At 42.4% G+C, this 11,689-nt stretch overlaps 1 protein-coding gene across 1 annotated transcript; it reads right to left on the minus strand.

Annotated features, from left to right (window-relative positions):
• Nucleotides 1-214: 214 nt before the first annotated feature.
• On the minus strand, nucleotides 215-10,785 carry slitrk3a (SLIT and NTRK-like family, member 3a). The gene is made up of 3 exons (XM_058080584.1): nucleotides 10,300-10,785; nucleotides 9,842-9,926; nucleotides 215-8,549 (listed from the first exon to the last, which is right to left on the minus strand). The coding sequence occupies exon 3, from the start codon at nucleotides 8,489-8,491 to the stop codon at nucleotides 5,780-5,782; it is 2,712 nt and encodes a 903-aa protein (XP_057936567.1). The 5' UTR covers nucleotides 8,492-8,549; nucleotides 9,842-9,926; nucleotides 10,300-10,785; the 3' UTR covers nucleotides 215-5,779.
• Nucleotides 10,786-11,689: the final 904 nt, after the last annotated feature.

Consider the following 11,689-nt stretch of genomic DNA (forward strand, 5'->3'; position numbering starts at 1 on the left):
CGTCATGCTATAAACTCGCTGCTTTGGACTCTCAGTTCCGTTAATTGGATGATTACAGTTTTCTCATTGACAAAAGAGCAGAAAAAATTCCCACTTTCTATAAGTGGCGCATCCATCGCAATCCTCTCCTGTACAACTCAATGTTCTCTCACCCTTCCGTAAGCGGCTTGTGTGTCCCCACCCGCCACCCCACCGTCAATAGTAGTCTCAACCTGAGCCCTTTTCTGCTGTGCTTCCCCTTCCACTCTTCATTTCCTGCAGCCAATCACAATAATTACCATCACAGATCCATCAGATAATGCTGACACAGGAGAACCAGGCATTGTTGTCACTCACACAGAAATGCACGCGCATGCAAGCACTCACAGGTTCGGTGCCAAATAGCAGCAGCTTTGTAGGTCAGGTCAAAAAATTAATGAACAGCTTCAAACACCCTCAAAATGCAAATACATGAATAAATTAAAAAAATTAATTGAAAAAAAATTCAGATTTAGTGACAGCATGACACCAGTGTTTGTAGAACTCTCTACTTTCATTTACATTCATTAAGCTAATGTGAAATACAACTGTAATGGTTTTAATTGGAATTTTGATGTAAATGAATCCTATTTTACATCCTATGCACCAACAAATATGTACATTCTAATATTAAAGAAGTGAAATAAGCAGTCCGTGTTATTATGTTGCTTATTTTACAGTTTTCTTTGATTTTTTTGATACAGCAGTCAAGCAGAAACATGCCAAAACAGTAGCCTTAATGGTCAAAATGACACATTTTGTTTCCATTTAAATATTTAAAATATGCATCAAAATCAAATATGGTATGCAAAGAAATTAATATGCAACAAAAGCAAATTTGGCCTTCAAACCAACACATTGTGTAAGGAAGTGTATGACAACAAAACAGAGCGCTGTATTGTAGCCTATTACCTAGCTTCCATTCCAGTGGCAGTTGTTGTCCTAAGAACTGTATCCGGAATTATAAATGCTTTGGTGCAAATTTTATTGATCACATTCTCAACTGTGGCTGACAACTGAAATACTGTAAATATTATAGAAAATCCTAGGAAACCAAAACAACTGTTGCCCGATTGAGCCCTTCCAAATACACCTCCACCTTGTACATGGACTCTTCCTTGGACCCCTTTCTTTTTCTCTCACTGTCATCTATCTACCTTACCCTGAATTCACACCAGATGAACGTCACAGGGGTGCTTTCAAATCGCTTCTGTTTTAATCAGTCTGGCAAATGACACTTGACATAAACGTTGATGTTTGCATGGACATTTAGCAGCATCCTAGTAGGAGAAACACCCGAAGACAGCTTCTGGTGTCAAAATAAACTTCAGATTTTTAACAAAATAAACGATAACCAGCACTAAAGACGATGGATGACGAACGATGCATCTTTGAAGTGGAGAACTTTAACCTTTTACATTACCCAAAACACCAGTTTTACAAGAACAACATTAGAAACGGCATGGCGCTCAATATCAACAACTTTACATATTGACGGTAAGTCAATTACACATGATGACGTGTCTTTTGTTTCACTGGAAAAAGTGCCCAATGCTACATTTGTTTTGTTTTGTCGTATTACTGAGTTGGAACCTAAATATAAAATAAGCAAAGGAGCAATAAAGCTGAGGGATACGAGACACTTCACTAGCGCCTCTAATGTGAGTTTTCTCATGAGCTGTTTCAATCTAAGTGCAATAATTGATCCGCGGACGTGACGTACGTGATATGTGACTGGTGTGAATTCAGGGTTAGGCCTCTTACTTGCTGGCAAAGACCAAAAAAAGTCATGGCATCTCTTAAAGCTGGGAAACTGTTGGATAACTGAGTGAGTGTAGGAATAGATGACAAAAATGTGTCAATAACAAAGGGTTAAACATTACAAGAGGTGTCTTCTGCTCTGCTGAGTTTGTGATGATTAAATTTGAGTGAATTCAAGGAAAACTGCACTTTTTGGGGGGAATTTTCCTTTCCTTTCCTACCGAGAGAAAACAAGTTAGTTTGAGCTAGCAAAAAAAGCCCCCCAAAAATTCCAATGGTGTTCCATTCCATATCTGGCAGATTAACGCCTCACTAGCCGCTCGTCTCAGCGTCACTCACAGGCGGAACAGATGGAAGAGTAGACATAGTAAGTGCCGTTGACGTTTCTATGCTACTGTTGTTGACAGAAGCCGCTCGTGGGCTAAAATCAATGCGCCAGGAAAAGAAGTTTCTGTAATGTTTTAAATCATCAAAATACAGCAAGATACTGTAAGTATTACATGTTATCATCATTGTAAGTGTTAATGCATGTATATCAAACAATACAAAATAGTCAAAATAGGTAGGTCCCAATGACGTGCATTGTTATCTAGCTCATATTTTCTCTTGTTAAAATACACAGAAAAGGGAAAGTAAATATGGGAAAGAAAATATGACATGATTCACATTAGGATTGTGGATGATGGCCAAAAATTTTGTGTGCAGTTTTCCTTTAAGCGGGTCAAAGAAATCAAGAAATTGGAATTTTTTCATGTTGTCTTTCACATTACCAAAACATGTGAAATGTGAGTGCACAAAAATATGACGTGGTGCCATGTCGTTACTGAAGAACATTGCCAACATTTGTAAGAAATTAAAAAGAAAGACGTCAAAACTAATTTTAAAAAGAAGATTCAGACGACAATAACCTTTTGCCTACATTTGTCAGTACTCCCACATGGTAAAACATGCCTTTCGATTACGTATAAGTTCGATATATGCAACCACAACATTCAGACTGCGATAGCATCGATACACATTGGGTTTAGATCTGAATACCATCCACACTAGCATGAATCCAGGTGACATCAAATTAAGAGTAGACCTGCAGTGTGAATGTAGCCTACTACACAAATGGTTTCAATTCGGAATTACACTAGCAAGAACCCCACACAAATAGTCTACCCATTGAAGCTGCAACAACCAAACCAGCTACCAAAGTAGACGCACACAATAAAGCTCATTATAAACCATACATTGACGCAGACAGGAAGAACCGAGTACACAACAGAGCCCAACTGTTCGAAGAGGCACGCACGTACACACAAATACACAACATCCTCCATTTACCCAGAAGTCTTGTCGACACACAAACCCCAAGAGAGATGTTGAAAGGCAAGGTTGCCAAATTCAAACATCTCTGACAGCATAGAGGACGATTCAAACAAGCAGAATTAATGCATGTTTACATTTCACAAAAAAAAAAAGGAGAAACTGCCAGCCGGTCTTAAATCCCATTGGTTACCATTATCTAATATTCCTGCTGTGCATGACTTCCCTTGGAGATATTAGTGTGGGATAACAAGAGGATTTATTAGAATAAAACCACTCAGCATGACACAGTGAGCCAAAACTTCAGAGAGCCAAACACAGGGTGAAGGATTAAAGGTGGCTGAGATGTATAGGACGGTTCGACCTCGGTTCGCCATCCTCTGTGATCGCCCAAACTGTACTTATTTATTCATTCATTAAAGGGTGACTGTAAAGGTTGGGGTTAACTGACGCATGATGCTTTTAATCAAAGTGAGTGCAGTGTGAAAATGCTGACCAGTCCAAGCCTCACGGTCCTGGAAAGGGAAGGCTGCATGTGTTTGGGTGTGTCTCTAACAGATCATAGAAATGTCTAGCATAGATCAATATGAAACACATTGTTGTTTGATGAGAACAGATTGAAACAAGATAATATTGGGATATTTGAATGTGACCAATAGGCAACCACATGATTCCAGTCTATTTAACACATTCCACTACATAATATTTTATTTTATATAAAGTTACAAATGCTGAAAAAAATTAGTTTGGAGTGACATCCCCATCAATTGCAATGTTCCATATCAAAATTTTGACCGTGAACTGTATATATTTTTGTCAACAGCTGTGTAAAGTGAACTTTAAGGTAGGAAACTGGGACATAAAATGCAATACAGCGCCTTCAATTACCTCACACTTTGGAAAAAAATATTGCATAAACAACAAAAATTAATGTATATCATAAATGCCACAAACTCTGTGTTTAAATGTTGTGCATAGTATACATAAAAATCAAAATAACAGCAGGGGAGGATGATTTTGTGCGTTATTCTAACAATAAATTCAAAGGAGCTCATCATGTTAGTGTCGCCCTCCAGTGGCCTGAAACCACACTACTATTACTGGGGCATTAGATAAATTGGGTATTTTTCACTCTTCGTGTCACTCAGTCTTTCATAACCTACAACATGAATGCCTCTTTGGAAAATGAAGACTGCAGCTTGTCACACTCATTTTGAAAATATTTTTATATAGCATTTATATGTATGTGCCGCTTATGCATCGTGTGCTATCACATTACATCCAGTGGTGAAATAAAATGCTAACTTAGGTTAAGTAATTATCTGCTATGGAAACCATCATCATTTTCAAATTTCGGAGCCTGGTTCTCTCAAGAATTCCAAAGCATTCCATACAAAAAAGTAGAAAATTACTTTTGAATGACTTAAGTAATGACTTTGTGCAAGTGTGAGTTCAAAAGTCCAATTAAGATGTGACACGATTCTTACTTTTTGTATGATTTCCTACTAAATTCTCCTGAGCCCACATTGAAGGTTTGTCTACCTCCAACTCTGATACGGTCGTCACAGCCTCTTGAACAATCAAACACACACACTTCAATATTCTTTCACACACCTTTAGGTGGTATCAACCCTCCTGACATTTGATTAAAGAGTTTCTTTTTATTAAGAAGGCTATACCAGACGCATAATCACTATACATTGATTTAACATTACCTTTACAATTAAAGTCTTCACTGAAATTACAGAATAAATATATGCACATTTTTCTTCAAATCTTTGTGAGAGAGAAAACATTAAAAGTGCCTCCTACAAAGCTGTTAGTGGGTGATGATGATGGGGCGAGGGGTTGGGAGGGGGTTGGGGGGGGGTACAGTCGAGTGAGGCAGGATCCAGAGGCAAGTGGGGTTGTGTTTTAACAAAGTGCATGGAAATTTCCAAAAAACCTTGAGCTTTGATAATATTCACAAATGTTTAACCATCCGTGCGTCGTTGGCGCATCCTTTATGAGAAGCACCCTGATATAGACAGAAGTCCTACTGTAATTAATAGTAACAACCATATTCATAATATAGAAAACTTAAATAGATCACTGTTCATAATTTGATGAAGTGAACAATTGCAACACCCCCCCGTTTTTCTGCTTCCTGCACTGAAACAAGTGCATGCAGCAAACTGCAGTTCATATTAATATTCATTTTTATCTCTTTCAATCATTTCCCATTGCCTTAATGTGCACGGCCTCCGGGTCTTTGTACATCCTAGCGAGGGGTAGAAGAGACAGAGAATAACCCTCCAAGTCAGGGAGACATCCAGCTCCCGTGTGTCATGGTAACTCCAGAAACAAAAGGTTTTCACTGACAGATGTATTTCACGATGTGTTGTATGTTTTATTTCCCGATGCACCTCTCGCTCCTCTTACGCGCTCATCTCAGCAAATAGAGATATTTATATTACAAAAATAACGGCTGCTGACATTGCTGGCTACTCTGAAAAAAAGGCACTTGATTGAAATATCTGAGAAGAGCCTCTCCTCCGTAATGATTTGGGCGGCACTGTTAAAACTGTAGAATATTTTATTTCATATCATGCTGCTTTTTCCAGATAGACTTTCTTCTAATATTGGTTTTCGGGTGGATGTGTTAAAGTGATCATGTTTGTGGTTCATTCTTTTCCAAGGGCTAGAGATGTTAAAACCGATACGATTTTTCCAGCACTTCGAGGTAATCAGGCTTGGTTTGAAGTTTGGCCCTTAACTCCAGGTAATCGCTTTGGGACGGGTCAGGATAGCAGCCTTTCCCTGCCGTGAAAAGCAATGTTTCCTTCAGCCGAGCATCCTGTTGCAAATCCGGGTACTGCATGCCGGGTGGGTGTGCATGCGCCACATGCATGTCCTTTAGTTTGGGAGCTGTCCCGTACAGACAGTCAACAAACCCCACCGTCGGTGTGGGTCTCTGACTGTCAATGACAGTCGGGCAGAGCCCACCGTTCTCATGAAGGCCTGCCAGGTCAGCTGTGGTGTGGTTGACTGCGACGATGGTGTTGAGTTGAGAGTTGGAGACGGCCAGGCTCCACTCTCGCTCTTTCTCTAACAAGGTTCTATAGTTGTTGCTGCTGCTGCTACCGCTGCTACCATTGTCTTTCTTGGCGGAAAAGTGTCCTCTGTCTTCTGCTGTTGCTGCTATCTCGCCCTCTCGGGGCTTATAGATGGGGTTGTTACACATTTGAGTCACAGGGTGGGGGATGTAATCATAAACGTGGCCATGGGAATGTGTGTGACTGGGGTGAGTGTGCGTAGGCAAGCTGGGAGTCGGCTTCTCCAGTGTGCTTGTGTTGCCGACGCTACTCTGCCTTGGCGCATCCTCAAAAATCCTGCACTGCATCTGGATCCCTGTCAGATCCACCTCTGATCGCTTCCTGAAGGGCATTTTCTTCCTCCGGCGAAGAACAAAGGCGAACAGCCCAGCTGCCACAAACACGGCAGAGATGAAGAGTATGAGCAAACTGAGGATGAGGACAGACAGCGGCACTGCATCTCTTCCACCTGCCTTCCCCATCCCGCCGCTCCCTGTGGTGAGGTCGTGTCCTCCAGGTTGAGCCGGCAAGGGGCCTGAGGAATACTTAAGTTCAGGACACAGGACTTCCACTTCCAGTGAACGCAAATCCTTCCCAATGGCAAACTCCGGGGTCTTGCAGATGACATCTCCGACCACAATGACAGAGGAGAGCTTTTCAAGCCATTGTTTGAGAGGGATGATATCGCAGGAGCACTCCCAGGGGTTCTGATGAAGATCAATCTGGACAATGGAGGTCAGATGCTCCAGGACTCCACGTACGGGCAGAGAAAGGAAGTAATTGTTGCGAAGATTGAGGCGTGCGAGGTTGGTGCCGGCAAACACGTCATCGGGGAGCGAGCGGAGCAGGTTGTCATTGAGAAAAACCAGCTGCAGATTAGGCATGAGAGAGAAGGAGTTGGCCTGTATTTCACGTATGACATTATACTCAAAGTAGAGATAACTCAGCATCTGAAGTCCTCTGAACATCCCAGGGGTCAGCCTCTCAATATCGTTCCCATTCAGATATAAACTCTTTAAATTGGGCAGGTTGATAAAAGCACCCTCCTGCACGTAGGATATCCGATTGTTGCCTAAATGCAATAAATCCAAACTGGAGAAGTTCCAAAAATCGGAACGGTAGATTTTCTGTATTAGGTTCCCACTGAGATATAATTTCTTGGCATTGAGAGGTCGTGGCAACAAGTCTGAGATGTTGTGAAAGCCTTTCTCCTTACAGTTCACCGTTAGGCCCAAGTCATTGATGTGAAGGTTGCAAAGACATCCCACAGGACAAATGATTGGTATCGGCGGTCTTGTCTGGTAGCCGGCAATGGGAGGCTGGTTGATGCCTGGGTAAATGCTACGAGGGGTGGGAGGATTTCTGGTGGGCCGAGGTCGTTTTGTGGGCTTCATCGCCGATGACGCTGTGTTGTGAAACGAAGAGAGCATGGAGGAAGGTTTGGTAGGCCACGTGTTCTCGTTGCTGAATGGGATGCGAGGAATTCCCAGCTTGGCCTCGATCTCCGAATCGGAGAGCAAAGGACAAAGCTCGCTGCGCTTGATTTCCCGTAAGTCTTTCCCATGTAAATGGAAGGGGTACTCACATGTGATCTCGCCCACCAGAGCAGTGTAGGGGATCCTCTCCAGCCACGTCTTAAGCTGGACAATTTCACACACACAGTTCCAAGGGTTCTCCTCCAGCTGAATTTCCATCAAGCTCCGACCAACATACTCCAACGTCCCCTTATACGGCAATGTCTTTAGTCTGTTCCCTCTCAGGTCCAAATGTGTGAGTGAAACAGACCGGAAGAGATAATTTGGGAGCACAGGTATCAGGTTGTCATTCAGTATAAGCACTCTCAATTTGTGCAGGTGCCTGAATGCACCACTTTCAATCCTTTTAATGACGTTGTAGTCTGCTTGGAGATATTCTAAACTCTCCAGCCCGAGAAACGTGTCATTCCGGAAAATCTCTAGCTTGTTCTCATGTAAGAAAAGCCGTTTGAGTATTCCTAAACCGTTGAATGCTCCAGCATGGATATCTTGCAAGGCATTATTACCTAGATTTATAGATATGGCATTGTTGAGATGGAGGAAGCTGTTAAAGTAGAGCTTCCTCATGGAGTTTCGCTGAAGGTTGAGTTTGAACGGCCGGCTCCATATTTGAGCAATCTGGCTCACATTTGTAAATCCTTTACTGTCACAGTGCACGTGGAAGATGCCCTCTTTGACTTCACAGTAGCAAGGCTCGAAGCACGGCTCATCAATCTCCTCCGAGTCCTCTAGTAGCGGGATTGGGGTGCTCCATCCTAAGGCTATGGTGCTCAGCAAGGTAACCCACAACATCCTCACTGACACCAAGAAGGTGAAGTCTGGGCTCCAGGTAGAGAGCCACTTCACAGCACTGCAACAGACAGAAAGAGCGACAATGAACAGGGGAAGAGAGGTAGCACATACAGGTAAGCGCACACAGTCACACTCACAAAGTGAAGTTCAAGGTGAGAGACTTATCGCCAGAGTGGGGGGGCACATTAGTGTCGGTGGAATGGAAAAGCGCCTTGAAATGAACACCACTGAATAATACAATAACACAGGAGACTACTTTAGACGTTACTGGTTGTTTCAAACAAAATGGTCCTGGTACTCTTGGATGGTGATGTGATATCCATGCGAGAGAAATCTCTTGTTGAGTTAATGTCACCACACAAACCAGTGTCATTTATTATACAGCAGATATGCTGCTAAGGTCGCAATAAATCACCTCAGATGCTCATCGCTATGAATAAACAATGGTAACAGCAGGTGGATGAGGTTAGAGCGGCAAGAGGAGACACCGTCCCTCTGGTATGTTTATTACATAACGGGGGTCTCGATCACATTCTTAAGTAATGAAAGAGCAGTGGAGGGGAAAAAAAGCTGCAATTGAGATATTTAGGAATAAATCCGAATCAAAATAATCATCCATGGTGTTGATGAGGTGATTTGATAAGAAATGCATTGAGCCACTCTAAGTAGTTACCTAACAGATGTAAATAAATTCATCCAGTGATTCTGACATGAATATTGTCAGTGAAATAAAAAAAGAAATTAATTAAAGTGGCCATGAAACTGAGCATTAGATTTCAGTGTGTGTTACAGCATCAACACCATTAACTAAAAAGTCTTGATTAAAAATGTAAATTCCAATATGATATATTGATGTGATAATCTCGGATGTGAATTTTAGATCTGATGATGTCTTTGTGATGCTTGACACTAAACGGTTAAAAGTCACCCACATTCATATGTCCACGGATGTGACTTTCCACTTTCTATTTACATGCACATGCACGCACAGACACACACAGAGGCTTGTCGCTGTCCGCACAAAGGTGGGTGCTGAAAAATCCAAGGAAGTCGCACGGAACAGTGGCTTTCTGGAGCCACTATCCATGGTCCTGAAAATAAAAAACTCCAGAGAAGGGAGGGTTGGAAAAAAAAGGAAAAAAAAAAAGAAAAGCATTGTAATCTCCCAAAAAGATGCACCAGGAAAAAAGACAACTGAAAAAAAAATCATTCAAGACCATCTCCTTGCTGTAAAATTCATATTTTTATCCTCTTCATTCTGCATAATCCTTCAGGATCCCTCCTTCCTTATGTGTATGTGATGTCTTAACGCCTATTTAATACGTCTATCTGATCTAATGACATACATACTTAGTTTAGAGGGATTCCAACTTCACATATCCTGCGGCGTGTTCTGTTGTGGCCCGCTACGTCCTGCTCACTGTCTGATGCCGGGCTGCGGGGGAAAAGAAGCACAAGTAGAGGTGAGGGACCCGTTCAAAAGCAAACAGGCGAACCAGAGATAATAAAAATGTAGCAAACTGGGGAGGTTCCTGCAAACTGCTGCATACTCATAAGAGCTGTTTCTATTTTGAATTATTACAAAAATGTATATGATTTGCCAAATCCTCTCTTATCTATACTGTTCAGTTCAGCCGCACTTGTGGAAAGAGATGCCAAGCATAATGCAGCAATCTCTGCTCGTGTGCAGAATAGAACACGACTATAAGGCACGATTATGTGTTAGTGGGTAAAGTTGACATCAATGCATGCACGACGCACAGAAGGTAATCACTGACTGTGCACAAAACAAACATCTGTCAACTCACCTTAGGTTTGTGCTGCAGCTGGGAAGCATTCAAATAAATAAGAATACAAGAAAACAGCAGCGCAATAGTTTCGATGCTGTTAGATTCATCTTCGTTCCCCATCCCCTGCTCTCCTCACCCTCTCCTCTCCCCGTGGTGAGAGGAGGAAGAGGAGAGATGAAGACGTGAGAGGAATGTGCAATCTCTTTTCACTCTCTGGCGACTCTGACACTCTCCCTCTTCTTCCCGCTCTCCTGTTTTGCTTAAAATGCAAGTCCTCGACTCCAGAGCTCGTCCTGCTTCTTTCTCCGTCCTCAGCCTCCTACCGGGTGAGTGCGCTCGACGACTGCGCAGCTGGGTAAGGATGCTCTCCTCAGGACCGCGTACTCGTTAAACGCAAGCAGATGTATAAACAGAACAGAGCTGTTGCTTTTATTTATCTTTCTCAAGCTGTCTCTTTTCTTTTTCCACTCATTCAAAAAATGCTTGCTGTCGTGCGTCAGAGGAGAGATGAGGAGGGACTGAGCCAGCCAGTGAGGTGGAGGTGGAGGGAGGGAAATTGTGAGAGGCACAGGAGAGAGAGAAAGAGAGGAAGAGGAGGAGGATGAGGGGGTAAAGAGTGATGAGACCGTTTGGGTGCTTTGAAGAGGGGGAGAGAAGTGAAGCACGTTTACTTTTGTGCACCAAGAACAAAAAATAGGGAGTGTGTCGTGAGGCATGGGTGAGACCTGTGTACATATGGCACTCAATCCATTCTATTTTATTTTATATTGTATTTTATTTTTATTCTTTATTTTAATTCTCACCGACACGAGCAAGAGCTACAGTAGTTGGCATTGCTCACTCCGCTGTGATGACGACAGCGGGTGGCCACGACTATTTAAAGCAAGAGGGGGAGAGGCGTGGAGCACTTCATGCTGTTTTCTCCCCCCCTCCTGCTTCCCACTCTGCTTGCCTTCCCGCGCCTCGCCTCCAGCGGGCAACAAGCGTCCGTTCTTTGGCAGCAGAAAGTGAGCCAAAGCTCAGACAGAGACAACATCACGATTTGCACCGATAACAGCTCTGCAAAAAAGGATGTTTGCATCCGCATGCAAGCTTGTCAGAAATGAGAGAATATGAGTCAATGAATGTCCTTCATGGTGCAAATACCACATTAATGTACCAAATATGACTTATTACTGGACTCTAGGCTATAGACATTAATTTTAAATTAGTGATTTCATTTATTTGACTTTATTGATCCCAAGGGAATTATATTTTCACTGCTGGACTGTCGCATTCAGGTCCAAAGAAACTGACATTCAGACAAAAAAAGAAAGTTTCGAGATATTTAGTGCCTTGCTAAAAGGCACATTCAACCTTTGACAGTACAGCCAAAAAGTCCAAGTGGGTTCCCAAGCTGTGAAAATGG

Source organism: Doryrhamphus excisus, chromosome 8 (genome assembly GCF_030265055.1).
Source record: "Doryrhamphus excisus isolate RoL2022-K1 chromosome 8, RoL_Dexc_1.0, whole genome shotgun sequence".
In the NCBI taxonomy this organism is placed as follows: Eukaryota; Metazoa; Chordata; class Actinopteri; order Syngnathiformes; family Syngnathidae; genus Doryrhamphus; species Doryrhamphus excisus.